This window comes from Sinohyriopsis cumingii, chromosome 15 (genome assembly GCF_028554795.1).
Source record: "Sinohyriopsis cumingii isolate HCF-2022 chromosome 15, ASM2855479v2, whole genome shotgun sequence".
Classification (NCBI taxonomy): Eukaryota; Metazoa; Mollusca; class Bivalvia; order Unionida; family Unionidae; genus Sinohyriopsis; species Sinohyriopsis cumingii.
This window is the reverse complement of record NC_142975.1, coordinates 148,776,194-148,791,881: the sequence shown is the minus strand read 5'-3', so window position 1 is coordinate 148,791,881 and position 15,688 is coordinate 148,776,194. Positions and strand designations below refer to the sequence as shown.

General features: G+C 42.1%; 1 protein-coding gene across 1 annotated transcript in view; it reads right to left on the bottom strand.

The window, feature by feature from the left end:
• Window positions 1-15,688, bottom strand: part of LOC149783035 (alanine--glyoxylate aminotransferase 2, mitochondrial-like) — a 64,054-nt gene that overhangs the window by 25,790 nt on the left and 22,576 nt on the right. The window contains exon 5 of the mRNA XM_089934625.1: window positions 13,817-13,911. Within this exon, the coding sequence (XP_089790751.1) occupies window positions 13,817-13,911 (95 nt within the window). The remainder of the gene's footprint in view (window positions 1-13,816; window positions 13,912-15,688) is intronic.

Genomic DNA, 15,688 nt, shown 5'->3' with positions numbered 1-15,688 from the left:
AAACAGTTAGGAACGCCTTGGCTGACTCAGGCGTACGACGATGCCACTCAAACTCCACACGCCTATTTACTCGTCGATTTGAAACCTACGACCCCCGAGGATTTGCGATTTCGTACCCACTTGTTTCACCACTGGTGCCAAGACGGAGGGCCTGTCCTGTACACGTCTCCGTCCTCGACTTCATTTCACTCCCCATGAAAAAAATCTATAAAAACCTCAGACCCTTTTTCGTCTGTCTCACACAGTGTGAACATGACGTCCCTTCAGTCTCATCTTCCCGTCAAATTGATTCGTGCCTTGTATGGCATCAGCCGAGAAAAAGATCCACAAACACGAGCCCGTGTCTTAGAAGCTAGTCTCAAAGAAGTCTTACGATGGTTCACGGTGACGGCACGTCAATTACTCCAAGGAATCATTCAGATTCCTCATCAAACCCAACGCTTTTTCGATCGAAACAAAGTCGCTTTGGTCCAACTGGCCGATCCCCGCATCGACACTCAAACCAAAAAACAAATCATTTTGAAACCTGGAGGGAGCGGTACTCTAGGAGGGGTCATCATTCGCTCACTCTTAAGATGGGATCCTAATGCCCCCAAAGTTATCCCCAAGACAAAAGTTCAACGAAGCCCCAAGAAGAAAAAGAAAAAGACCAAGTCCCCAAGAAGAATAACTTCTCCAGTGGCAGGACCCTCCTCTTACCAGACACCACCACCATCACCCCGGAAAAAGAAAAGAAGCCCCCAGAAAAAGAAACAGAGAAAAAGTCCTCAAAAAAAGAAAAGTCCACAGAAGAAGAAAACTAGTCGCAAGAGAGGCACTTCAGCCAGGACGCAACCTTACACTCGCAAGCCACGACCTGCCACAACGTCTCCGGCAGCCTCACGTTTGTCCACTTCTCCGTTGATGTCACCAGGAACTGAAGAGTACTTGGAGACGTTGATCACACCAAGAACTTCTCCGTTGATGACCCCCAAAAGAGCTTCCCCAGTGGCAGGACCTTCCAATTTAGCAGCAGTGGCTGCTGCTCACAAAGTACCTTCTCCCAAAATCAAAGTTCAAGAAAGATCGGGCATGTTACAAAGTTTACTGGATTTGTCCAAGCAAGAACTGGCTCGATTTAGTCCGTTACGTACCCCTGCACGACGTGTCATGCCTGTCCTCAAACTGATAAAACGTAAAGACAATCAGTGGCGACGCGTTCCAGTATAAAAAAGGCCTGTGACCGAGTAGGGTATCAGTGTTTTTAGGTGCTCCTAAAGACTCAAAGATGTCACCCTCCAGAAAACCCCAAGGAAAGAAAAGGAAAGGACTACCACCACGTTTAGCCAAACATGGGGACCTGTTATCTGTCCTGTCCAAAGCTTCTCCACCCCTACGAAAAAAACTCATTCAAACGGCCTCCAAAGAGGTCATCGATACCGTGTGCGAATGTTGTTTGAACGTTTTGAAAGGCACTATCCCTTTGTCCAAACACCAGAAACAATGCTTAGGCAAACATCGTCACGTTCTTCGGAAAATGGTTCAAAAGAAAATTCCCATTCGTCAAAAAAAGAAGATGTTGGTCCAACGTGGAGGCATTTTACCTCTCTTGTTAGGCCCCATACTGAAAGGAGTCTTGGGAACCATGTTGGGAGGACTGATGGGAGCAAGATAAAAAGGCCTTCGGAAGTCCCAAGATCTCAGAATTCACCCCTGACAACCCCATGGAAGGACGAAAACTAGCTTTAGTGCCTTACAAACGATGGATGGAATACCATCGGTGGCAAGAACAACGCACCCCGCATTTACCTCCCAATCCCAATTTGAGCGAGATGTCCCAGTTACAACACGAATTGCAGTCCTTGATGGATCGCCAAGATTTGTCCGAAACAGAAAAATCGCAAAAGTACGGTCAACTCTTGCAACGACTGCAACTCTTTCACCAGAAAGCTTTAGACGAAACAGCTCTACCCACTTTGAAAGATTTTAAGACCTTGATGAAAAGTCCAGCACCATCACCAGTACCAGTACCAGTACCAGTACCAGTACCAGTGGTCAAGACAGAAAAAGGAAAAGAAGAAGAAGAAGGATTTCAAACTCCACCAGAAAAAGTACGCAAGTTAACAACACCACCTACCTCCAGAATTGGATGGATTAAAAAGATGATGGCCACCCCTTCTTCCTCACAAGAGAAAAAGAAAGTGAAGACAGAAGTGAAGACAGAAGTGAAACAAGAACCGATATCCCCTGCTCAGACATCCTCCTCCTCCTCCTCTTCGACACCTATTGCCGGTCGCACACGCAAAGCCTTGCAATCCAAGAAAATACCCCAAGAGAAAAAGAGTAGCCTCTTCCAAGAGTGGGTGCCTTATTAAGACACCAATCAACACAAAAAATGGAAAAAGTCTTAGCTAGCATTTACTACGATCCCTCGCATCCTGCAGGTTACGCAGGAGTTCAAAAATTGTATCGTGCTGCCAAAACGCGACTGAAAAGTCTCCGTTTACCTCAAGTGCAACGATGGTTACAAGAACAAGCTACTTACACTTTACACAAACCCATTCGACGCAAGTTTGCCAGAAGTCGCACCCGAGTGGAAGGCATTGATCATCAATGGCAAGCCGATTTAGCCGATGTCTCTCATTTGGCCAGCTACAATCGTGGTTACAAATATTTGTTTTGTGTCATCGACGTCTTTTCCAAATTTGCCTGGGTCGTACCCTTGACTTCCAAATCCAGCAGCGAGTTAGTGCGAGCCCTGCAACGGGTGTTGAAACAAAGCGGTCGTCGCCCTCTTCGATGGCAAACGGACAAAGGCACCGAATTTCTGAACCAAGCTTTCCAAAAAGAATTAAAGAAACGTGACATTCATTTTTTTACCACCGAGAATCCCGAAACCAAAGCCAGCATCGTGGAACGTTTTCAACGCACTTTGAAAGAATGCATGTGGAAATATTTTACGCATCACCACACTCTGAAGTACATCGACATCTTACCGCACCTGGTGCAAGCGTACAACCAATCTTACCATCGAAGCATCGGACGTGCCCCGCAAGACGTGACTCCCGACAACGAAGTGCTGGTGTTCGAGCGCCTGTTCGGTACGTCCCCGACGAGGGCTGTCCCTAAGAAAAGTGGAGAGTTGGCCGTAGGAGATTGGGTGCGCATTGGCAAAACCAAACGCACTTTCGACAAAGGTTACTTACCTAACTGAACGACCGAATTGTTTCGCGTCACTGGACGAGTGCATGGCCGTCATCCTGCCGTCTATAAATTGGAAGACATGAACGGAGAAGTACTCAAAGGAACGTTTTATTTGCCCGAGTTACAACGTGTCACCAAAAAAGAAGACGACGTGTACGACATCGAAAGCATTCTCGAACGCAGAACCCGTAAAGTGGGCAAACGACGTGTCAAAGAAGTCAAAGTACGTTGGAAAGGATATCCACCCAGTTTCGATTCTTGGATCGACGCTTCGCAAGTCATCGACTATAAAAAGAAGAAGTGACCATCATGCCCTTTCACACATCAGACGCAGCTACGTCGACCAGTCCTTCTTCCCCTAGTTCTTCTGTGCAAGATTTACAAAAACAACCCTTGTGGGTGTGGTGTGGAGAACGTGTGCCTAAAACGCAAATCGTCTTTTTCTGCCAAATCTTCGTGGTGTATTGTGTCATCGGGGCAGCCATCGCCAATTTGAGTTTGCAACAAGGAGACAAACAATTGTGGACCATTTTATTGAGCAGTTGCATCGGTTACCTGCTTCCCAATCCCTCCCTGAAATTCTCCTCGAACGGGAACGTTGTGTCCAGTGCCAGTGTCAGTCACCACTCCAATAACAACCACAACCAGAACCCCATTTTGGGCGGAGACACGCCTCTGACATCCACTAACCCCTCGGACAGTCACAGAACTCTGGAATTATGAGTCACCAAAACCAATTTTACTTAACCTTACCCAGTGACAGTTCCATGGAGGTGTTTCCCAACAACACGTTGTGCTGTTACACGGCCAAATTACCTCAAGCCATCCCCTTAGATCACGAAGCCCATTGGGAAGTGGCTTTAGTGGAAATGATTCACCCGACCCAAGTTCACAATGTCATTCCCAATCAAAATAAATTCGATGTGGAAGTTCATGACGAGCCATTGCAAGAGTACTTGGATAAGAATGTCAAATATGACAATAAAACCTATAATGAGAAAACTAAAACGTGGACCTACCACTTTGTGATTCTCCCAGGCTATTATTTCAGTGGTCATCATTTGGTCAGCGCCATAGCCTCCAGGTTTAATGGCGTGTTTGGGAAAGCTTTTGACATTGTCAAGAACAAAAGTGTCACCCTGGAGTACCACAAAGTAGCTCGTCGCTTCTTGATGAAATTTGAGCGAAGTAAAATCGTGTCCATTGAATTTTGTCCTGAATTGTTTGACATGTTGGGCGGTAACATGGAGCTGAGGAAGAAATTAGAACAAAAAACACCACCCGAATTACCCATCATTTACGACAACGTGACTTTTGGCCAGTATTTTAATAGCCCGGTAGAACTGAACCAAGGACTGAATTTGATCTTTGTGTATTCCGATGTGGTGGAATACAACGTGGTGGGACACACCTCCGTGCCGTTACTGCGTGTCATTCCTTTCAAAGTGGATTCTGCCACGAACGCTGACGAGGAAGGTGGAAACACTTACCACGTCCACCGCGAATTTGTCCATCCTCACTATTTGCCTGTCAGCAAGTCGTATTTGGACACGGTCAACATTACTATAAAAGGAGATTTGGGACAAAATATTCCATTCACCAAAGGAAAAGTCACGGTGAAACTCCATTTTCGAAAACGGTTCTCTCACGACTCGTAAGTAAGTAAGTCATGTATCCAGTGTACCAAGGGGTGGCTCGACAGCGAGGACACGGTTTAGGAGACATGTTAAAATCGGCCTTTCGTTCGGTGGCCCCAGTGTTGAAACCGATGGTGACACGCGGATTGCACGCCTTGAAAGATGCAGCACTGACACAAGGCAAAGAATTTCTCCAAAATGTCATCATCGACAAACAAAACCCTAAAGAAGCCTTCATGAGGGCTGGCAAAAATGTCTTGCTGCAAACGGGCAAAGACATTTTGGGCCGACGAGACACACCTATAAATGCCCTGCACGCTACCGAGTCAAGCATTCAGCAAGGACAAGGCAGAAAGAGACGACGAAGAAGAAAACACCCTTTCACCAGACTTCAAGCGAGAAAGGCCAAGAAAAGAAGAACCGTTCGAGACTTAGACGTTTTCGATTATTGAAACACAGCAACAACAAAAAAATGATGCACCGAGAGTCTTGCGCTTGTTCCAAGACGGAACTGGATCTGTTTGCCATGCCCCCCACCATGATGACGATGCAAGAATCCCAGTGGGTGGAATTTCATCCCGTCTCCTCATTGACCGATTCCACTCCCATCGAGTTTGAAATCAAAGGACAGCCCGAAGATTACATCGATCTGAATAGCAGTTACTTGTACCTGAAAGTCAAAGTTGTAGATAAGACAGGAGGTGATATAGACACTGAAGCAGTAGCTCCCGTCAACAATTTCATGCATTCCTTGTTCAGTGGAGTGGACTTGTACTTGAACAACAAACTGGTCAGCAGCAGCATGGATACTTACCCTTATCGGGCCTACCTGGAAAATCTCTTGACGTACGGAATAGATGCCAAGAACACTCATCTCAATGCCTGTGTGGTATGGGAAGCTGACGATGAAGATCAGTTTGAATTACTTGAAATTGATACAACCAAAGAACACAATGGGGGATTTGTAGAACGAAGAGACAGAATCAAAGATGGAAAGAGTTTAGAACTGATGGATCGTTTGCATTTGGACATGTGGTTGCAAGAGAAATATTTGCTGAACGGGGTGAATGTTCGCCTGAGACTGAATCGTAGCAGTGCCGCTTTCCATTTGATGGCTGATAGTGACGGTTACAAAACCAAAATCCAAGAAGCCAGACTCTACGTGCGACGTGTGGAAGTGCTACCTAAAGTAGGTAACGACATCAGTCAGACGTTGAGCAGAACGACCGCCAAGTATCCCATCCGACGCGTGGAAGTGAAAACGTTCACCATTTCTGCTGGACTGCAATCCATAACCGAAGATCATCTGTTTCAAGGACAGTTACCCAAACGTTTGATCGTTGGTATCGTCGAGAATACAGCCTTCAACGGAGATGCCGAAAAAAATCCTTTCAACTTTCAACACTTTTTAGTGAAGAAAATCGAAGTCAGTCGTGATGGCAAGACCTTGTGTACCCGACCTTTCGAACCTGACTTTGCCAAGAAGAATTACTTGAGATCGTACTTGTCCTTGTACGAAGCCACCGGACAGTTAGGAACCAACACCACTCACGGCATTACGTATGACGATTATGCAGGAGGCTATGCTTTGTGGGCTTTCGATTTTACTCCAGACCAAGGCAGCGACGAGGGACATTTCCACCCTATAAAATCCGGCCAGATTCGTGTGGAACTTCAGTTTGCAAAGCCACTGGACAAGACAGTGAACGTCATCCTGTATGCAGAATTCGATAATACCATAGAAATCAACAGTTTGAGAGAAGTCATTCTAGATTATTAGAAAGCCATGGAAGACTGTTGTCCCTCTTTACCTAGTGGAGAAACTTTGGAGATGGAATGTAAGGAGACCGTGGAAGGAGAAGAATCTCAAGACAAAGACGAAGAAGATATCATGATGAAGTCGAGATGGCCAGAACAAGAAGCCCATTTAGTCTGCTGTTTTGCCAAACACTTGGTCGACAAAATGACGGAATTGATCAAGAAAAATTGCTATGGATGTCAAAACGATCATCCCAGTCAAATTCAGCACGATAAATGCCTGATGTTGAGTCAAGAAGAAAAATTGGACGAGTATCTGGACGAAGCTTGGAGCCTCATCTCGAACAAAGACGTGTTGCACCAGTGGTATAAAGACTTGCGTGAACATTCTTGTCCAGCATTAACCACTCAAGAGATCCATCGTATCGAAGCTCTCCTGAATCAGAGTGAGGAAACAGAACGAATAACCGTTTATTCGTCAGACATTTTCAAGCAAAAAGTCAGGATCGAATTGACGACGTATTATTACCTGTGAAGAAGAAGAAGAAGAAAACAAACACAAAACAATGGATACCTGGGAACTTTATTACCTTTTGAACCACAGTTCGTATACGTCTTCTTGGAATCCCGTCGTCTGTGCTAAAGATGAACTCCCTCATCGCAAACCTAAAGACCATCAAGCTTACGTGATCAACACGGACGATAGTCATCTCCCAGGAACCCACTGGGTAGCCGTCTACTTTCCTCAAGAAGGCTATGTGGAATATTTCGATTCGTATGGATTGCCCCCTTTGGAAGACGATATCATTGACTTTATGAGAAGAAATGCTCAAACCACCCGATTCAATAACGTGAAATTACAAGGCACAGATTCCTTGGTGTGTGGACAATATTGTGTGTATTTTCTGCATCATCGCAGCCTGGGCTATTCCTTAGAACATTTAGTGACTCATTTCGATCCTCGTTCTTCTGCTAGAAACGATGTGAAAGTAGATCGATGGTTTTGTGACCATTATGCTTATCTTTTGTCTCAAGCTAGGAAACGTAGTGTCCATCAATGGCCTAATGATTTCCAACAGTGGAAATCACAATTTCATTCACAACGTTGTCAGCCTTGTTTAAAGTAGATTGTATTTGAAGAAAAAAATGTTTGTAATTTGAAAAAAATTGTTTGATGTTATAATGTTGGATTATTGTTAGAGTTGTTGTTAGTTAGTGTTAAGTGATTTTTGAATAAAAAATGTTGTGTTTTGAAAAAAAATGCCTTTGTGGTTTGTTTAGCTAGAAGAATGTTGGATTGATGCTCTTTCATTTCTTACTATCCCTCTCATGAACGTTGCGGCTCGAAAACCGTGTGGGGATGTTTTCCTTCACGTCCGCGCTTTCACTTTAAGAACCGGGTTGTTCCCAGTCTAGCCATCCATTGTCGACTCATCCTCCTAAGAAGATGTGCTCCAAACTAGCTAAGCTCAACGAAGCCTACGTGAATTTGCATAGGGTCAGACACAGTCTGATACCGAAACCAGAAGAAATAGAGAATGTGAGAATGTTAAAAATCACTGAAGACCTGATAGAAGAGCTCTTCAGAGAAGAAATGAACAGGGAGAAAGAAGAATGGACATAGGAGTACAGACTTCAAAAACAGCAGCAACAGCAGCAACAACAGCAACAACAGCAGCAGCAACCTGAAGCTGACAGAGGCTTTGTCGATTGTCGTATCGACACCAAAGAATTCTTCTTCTCTTTCCGAAGAAGCAGACCTATTGCCAGAAAGTCTATCCTCAGAGGACATCGCATTCTTAGAAACTGAAAAAAGAATGCCATAGCAAAACAAAAAACAGCCCTTTTCAGGGCTACCCAATACTCTAGAAAAGAAATAACTATTAATTTGCCAATGTGTAGGTAGAGTAGTGTGAAAATAAACACTAACTCTTTCTTTAAAATATGAGGGTATGTGTTTGTGTGTTTGTGTTTGTAAGTGATAAAGTAGGTTGGTGTGAATAGTAGATTAAAATGATGTTAGTTTTTTGGGCTGTTTGAGGTGTATATTTGGGGTTAGATTGGATTGCTTTGCGTATGTGGATAGTCTATTGAAGTGATGGGTAGCATAAAAAAGTGAGTGAGTGTTTCTTTTAGGTCCGCGCGTTGTTCTGGTTAATGATCTAGGTAAGATAAATTTTATGTTTTTAGGGGGATGTTTTCCTTCACGTACGCGCTTTCAGTATAAATTGAAACTCGTTCGGCAGTCCAGCTACCCTTGTTGATTGATCAACACAGCCAGAAGAATGACTAGCAGAATAGTGAAACTGTTAGAACTCCAGATGCACCTGGAATATGCCAGGCGGATAGTAAACGAACTATCAGCGGAGGCTATAGTAGAAGAAGCAAGAGTAAAGAAGGAAGAAGAGGAGAGAAGACAGAGGGAAGAGGAGGAAAAGAAAAGAGAAGAGATGATGTCGTTTAATATTCCTGAAACAGAGGATTGGGGTGCTGAAGCGAATCATCCTCCCTCTGCGCTCCCCAGAAGAAAGGTGAAAGAAGACTGGGGAAGAAGATGCGTGTGCGGCGCCAGGCCAGGAAGGTGCAACCATTAGATAGGTGCATCTGGAGTTTAAAAAAAACAGCCCTTTTCAGGGCTACCCAATACTCTAGAAAAGAAATAACGATCGATTTGCCAATGTGTGTAGGTAGAGTAGTGTGTATATAAACACTAACTCTTTTTAAGATAGTGTGAGGGTATGCGTTTGTGTGTTTGTGTGTTAGTAAGAGCTCAGGTATGTTTGTGTGAATAGTAGATTATGGGTTTCTTAGCGTATGTGAAGAGTATAGTTAGGGTTTTATTATATGAAATGAGAAAGTAGGGGGATGTTTTCCTTCACGTACGCGCGTTGTTGGGTCATGATCTAGGTAAGATCCATTTTATGTTTTTAGGGGATGTTTTCCTTCACGTTCGCGCTTTGAGTATAAAACTAACAGTGTTGGCCATTGGAACCCATTCTACGGAATAAGCAAACAAGAAGATGCCAGCAGCTTCAGCTTTATACAACGATCTTATGGGAAGTTGGTATTGGATGGTAGATGGATTGAGTGTAGTAGAAAGGGTTGAACAGGAATGGAGGTATGCAGTGACAAAAGACTTCGTCTCAAGACAAGTAACCAGCCTCCACTTATCCGTAAATATTGTAAAAGAAATGATAGATGATGAGGAGAAGAGAATCAGAGGTTTAATTAACCCACCGTATGTCAAAGTGGGTAAGTTAAAAGAAGCGATAGATCATGTGACGAGTGCAAGGTGCTTTCTAGAAGACATTGCAGAATGGACAGATTGGTGTTTCGCGAAGTGGGGGTTAGAAAAACTTAAGAAAGCTGAAGAACTAATGAGGAATGTGCTGACCGAAGAGGTCAAGAAGATCAAAGAAAAGTGGTTAAAGGAAAGAAAAGAAGAAGAAAATAGAAAAAAAAGGGATGAATTTGAAAAACTGAACACAAACTGGATGAAAATCCAAGAGAAGTTCCGGGCCATGGGCCACCCGGACTGGTTGCCGGAAACAGAAAAGAAAAAGAAGAAAGGAATGATGGACAAAATAAGAGGATGGTGGAAGAAGTTAAAAAGTTAAAAGAAGAAGAAAAAACCCAAAGGCCCTTTTCAGGGCCAGCCATATTTCTCGAAAAGAGATAGTCTTTGAATTGCCTACCCCTTTTTTAAATTTAAATTTAAATTTAAATTTTAAAAAAACTTTTTTTTAAAAAAAAAATCCCATGTTAAATTCCCCTTGTACGTATAGTATCCCACAATTTATTCCCATGTTAAATTCCCTTGTACGTAAAGTGTCCCACGATTTATTCCCATGTTAATTCCCCTTGTACGTAAAGTGTCCCACGATTTTTCTCCATGTTAAATTTCCATTGTACGTAAAGTGTCCCAAGGGTGTTTTTAATGCTAATTCCCATTGTACGTAAAGTGTCCCCCTTCACTACTTACGGCCCACCTTCCTGACTGACACGGACAATCTTTATGCCCGACTTGCTTTGCAATCCGGCCAAAAATCGTTAATATGAAATGATTGATTACAAGGCCTTATATTATGCACTACGACATTTCGCCTGAAGAGCCTGATGAAAATATACATTTGCTTTCACTGTCACGTGTTAAGCTATCATCAATTAAAACAGTAAACGTATGCAGGCTGTGAGTGTGAATAGTGAACTACAAGAAGTTTCAATAACAATGACCTAGAATTAGTACCGACACAAATAGAACTTGGCATGTTTGCTATGTACATGTACTGCTCTATTAACTGTTATTATAGTGATGCACATATTGACCATGAATGATGGTCTGCGAGAACAGTGGAATCGTCAGCTTTTCTCTGGAAAGACTAGCCCTTAGACGAGTGGCTCGTCCCCTATCCTGATCGTAGCCGCTACTCCGTCCTTAGTGGAAATAGAACCCCAACCCCACCCCCACCCCCAATGTTTAAATTCCATTGTGAAATATTTAATTATATCCAGTAGCATAAGTATTTGGCACCCGGGGCGGATCCTTCCGTTGGTACCCAACCAAATAATTTTAAAATGAAAAATACACAGAAAATATGTTATGTTTGCAAGTAGATTTTTAAACAGTATAGGGGTCGTCCATTAATTATGTCAACAAAATAGGGGGAGGGGGTTTGAAGAAGTTTGACAATTGTTGACATGGGGGAGGGGGTATTCAAGATAAATTGACGTCAACAATGTTATGTTTTACAATAAATTTAATAAATCAAAAAATAGGAAATTAGTCGGTGCGTTGGTATGGCACACACTAGCCCGCCCGTCAACAGCCCACCAGTTTAATCCTAAACCGATTGAGCTCTTGCCAAGGAAGTCATGGTCTTGCATCATCATATTTTGTTTTTATTCAGTGTAGATTGTAGACTGTAGACAGATTTTTAAGGGAAGCTGTTACTAAATTCAAAGACTGCACTGAGCCATAGACATCTAAATAGTATAGCTATCCATGGACTTCTATTAAATAGCATCTATGTTATATGTATAGATGCTATATATATTGAAGTCCATGAGCTATCCCTCCAAGGATGGATAACTGAGCCTAGGAAACTTGAGAGCTTGACTATTATACAGTCATCTTTACATAATACATAAAATAAATTATGTAGCCTACACAAGCATACAACTTCTTCAACCAGATGCAGTAACCTTAATGCCTTACAAATAGTGTACACTTTGATAACAGACTCTTGTTCATTTCAGGCAAATGCCCCCCCCCCCCATTTGCATGTGCTGTAAAATTGCTGTAGCCTATATACGAAAATTAACATTGCCCCCCCCCCCACCCCCGCAAAGAATTCGGCCAATACGAGTGGCTGCCAAAAGACAGAGAGAGAGCTGATGGCAATTATTGCTCATGGAGAGATGTTAAGCGCAAAATGGTTAGATGAAGATGATGTTGACTTGTCGGGTGTATCGGTTCCACAAGAAATTAATGAATCAGCCACTATGCCCATTATAACAATTGATGAACATTTGGCTTCCCCATGGGAAGATGATAGAAGCTAGAATATAAACTCTCGATTTTTTCATGAATTCAAAGTGTTATAGTCAATTTGAAATCTGTTAAACAAGTAAAAAAAAAATGTATAAAATTTATTTGTAGACCTTTTAATTTCCATAATTCTATTTTTAGCATAAAAGCCAGCCGTATAACATATTGTTAGTTTGGGGGGCGTGGTAAAATTTTATTTGGGGGGGGGGTCACTGAAAGTTTGACAGTTGTTGACGGGGGGGGGGGGGGTTAAAAAATTGCCTAAAAACTGTTGACATAATTAATGGACGTCCCCATAGTCCTGTCATAAGCAAATTGGAAATAAGAAAAATGCAGGAGATTACATTTTAGTGAACAGGCAATACTGCATTTTATTTTATAAAAATAACTTGTACTGGTATTTCAGCTACCCAGCTGACCCCCCCCCCCCCCCACTTCTGGCTGTCACCCGGGGTGGACCTCCCCCTCGCACCCCCTAAGTACACCATTGATTATAACCCTTTTGACTCTTCCCCCTCCCCCTTTCCCAGATTATACCCTGTTACCCCACTCCGAAAAATTCATGTGGGCACCAATGCCCAACCTTATGACCTCCCCCCCCCCCCCCCAATTTAAACAAAAAGAAAAGAAATAAGTTAGGTAGCTACTTCTTTAGGTCAGTCAGTTGGGATATAACTATTAAATCAGGTCCACTTTGAAACTTGGGTTAGGGACCGACGATTTAATTTTCTGGGGTGTCCTCTTGTTGGGTGGGGGCCTATGATTTTTTTTTTTGGGGGGGGAATTTCAGGCAGGCATATAGCTTTAAAATATATTCTTCCTGCGATTATAGAACAAAAAAAAAACATTATATCCGTTATATTATGTGGAGAAAATTATATTGCGCTCAAACAAAAAAAAAATCATATCGTGGCTAGAAAGCAGATACAATGTCCTTCCCTCAGGAAATAAAATGGTCTCTCCCTTACTGTGAGAAAAATGAGTTTCCTTATTTTAGTCACAGTGGCTGTGACCTTTGATATTTTCATCTAGAAATCAAAGATAATACGTCTCTACACCACTGAAGTGTATCGATAAGTCGTAGAAAACGAGGTGCATTGTAGTAAAAGAAGTATCATGCAGAAACTGAAATCACAATCTGGACTCAAGTCACTTTTACCCATGGATCTGTTGCCTCAAAAGTAACAGTTTTTTCTCCTCATAAGGACTGATCGTCATTGAGGCTTGAGCAAAGACCAGAGCCAACTAAAGTAATCGCGCAGAAATCACTTTTATCCACGGTTGAACGGACGGACGAATGTTTGGTGGATGACGCAAGCTTTACTATATATATATATATATATATATATATATATATATATATATATATATATATATATATATATACACACACACTGATGGAACGGTAATGAAATTGTTTTGCCGGTTTTGCCATTTAGCCATACTCTTAAAAAAAATATTTTTACTGGCTGGTGGGCAGGGTGACCCAGCAAGATCAAAGTTCTTGTTTCTTCACCGATGTCGTGAAAACGTATTTCAAAATACGAGAACCTATTATACATTCTGTTCAAAGAATGAAGTTCAAATTGTAAAAATGCGTATATTTAATCTGACTCGTCATCCGCAAAAAAAAAAAAGAAAAAAAAAAAGAGTAAGCATTTACAGACACACCTTAGGAAATCAGTGTTACCTGAGGGAGACCACGTCAAAGACGCCGGTATGCAAACGTGCCATGAATAGCGCCAGGTCATTCGCTTCGGACCCACTGTTAGTGAAGTATACAACCTAGGGTGAAAATACGTAATTAGTTTCTGACTAATATGATCTTAAAAGTTAGATTACATTGCGGCTATCGAAAAAAAAAATATAATCACTGATGGTCTCCTTTGTTATGCCTCGAGTCCGAGTAAATGGATACATTATTTAGCGATCTAAACATGTGAAACCTTGTCAACCCGTGGAACTTTCCCAACCTTCTGCTATCTTAATAAGCGGAAAATGTCAACCATTTTTTAAAGGGCAAGTTGTATGCATGGTTTAAGTTTTTATAAAGTATCATCATCGTCATGGTCATTGTCGTCATCAGATTACTGAACTTTTAGTCCAGGGTATTTCTGTCTTTGGAGAACAGAAATCCAAATTAAGAGAAGTCTATGAAATCCGAATTCCCGTTCTTTTGCATTTTTTGTACACTCCCAACTACTATTTCGACCACTGCAATTAAATCATCGAAACGACCATTTGTTTCTTCGAACCAATATATCCCCCTTTATCTTCTTCTGGTCCAGTTTGTGTTCAGATAGTTTGTGAGCGAACAACGCGAACAGCGTAGACCCAAATTATTGTCTTAAAATAATGGTCTGGAAGATCCGGATCTCTGCTGTTCATTTTACTTATGAATCAGGCAAACAGCTAGACCCAGATTTGCGTGCACAGTATGCGTAGTAAAACCTGAGCTCTATCCAGTTTGCTGTTATACACGGGGGAAAAGCTGACTGGCTTCAATATTTGAAACGACATGAATTGCGTTAAGCTAAGCTTGTTACAAGTTTTGTGTGCAGGTTTAATGTTAAGTATTAAAAGACAGGTTTTATAACTCTAGGACTTCTAGTCCTAAAAAAACAAAAAACAAAAAAATCCAAGGGACTGAAAAGAATTCCATGAACTAAAGATGAGACTATTTCTTCCATTCTTCATTTTATCTGCTGCACACACATTGATGCATTCCACGTTCATCATCTTCCTCTAAAGACTAAAGAAGCGAATTCAGCGAGTTTTTGTCGCACGCCTACCATAGTGAGGTTACAAAATCCACAATAATGAAATCTGACCATGACCGTCAAGATAGAGCTGTAAAATTTCTAGCAGTCCAGGTTTAATTACCCTATGTCGAAGGGCGTTATAGAAAACGTGTACAAAAGTGGTTAAAAACTTTTAATAAGTGACTCTGACCAAGTAGATAAACCCGTGACTGTGATACACGAGACACCATCAAACTGATAAGAGCAAATGGCTCATGGTTAATCCGTGCACCTCAGGTAACTTTTAATATAAAGAGCGAAAACAAAAGAAACCCCCAAAGATAGGCAGGTGACAATGACCATGAGTAAAAAACCTTTACATGTGCAATGCAATGCTTCTTCTGTCGACAATATGTAAGTATACCAGGCTTCATTCATTAATTTGCACAGAAAGTTTGACAGCTTAAGGGTAATGTTACTGAAACCTAACCCACTGCCCCGTGACCTTGATCGTGAAGATAAAACGACTTAATCTGGTACGCGACACATTGTAGTGATATTATGTAGTTATACAAGACGCCATCCCTTTATCTCAAATGGCTGTACAATTATCGAATCGAAACGGCGGTATAGCAACCACTCAAGCAACCCCCGCAGCTGCAGGGTAGGGTGGGGTGGGTAGGCCAAGTGAGGGTCCAAAATTCAAACAAACAATTGTTTTTATTGGGATCGGAACCCAGAATTAAGTTTTGCTCAGGTGGGGCATACATTTTTTTTCCAATACGCGACTGAATAGAAAGGAATATGTAATGGAAAAATTC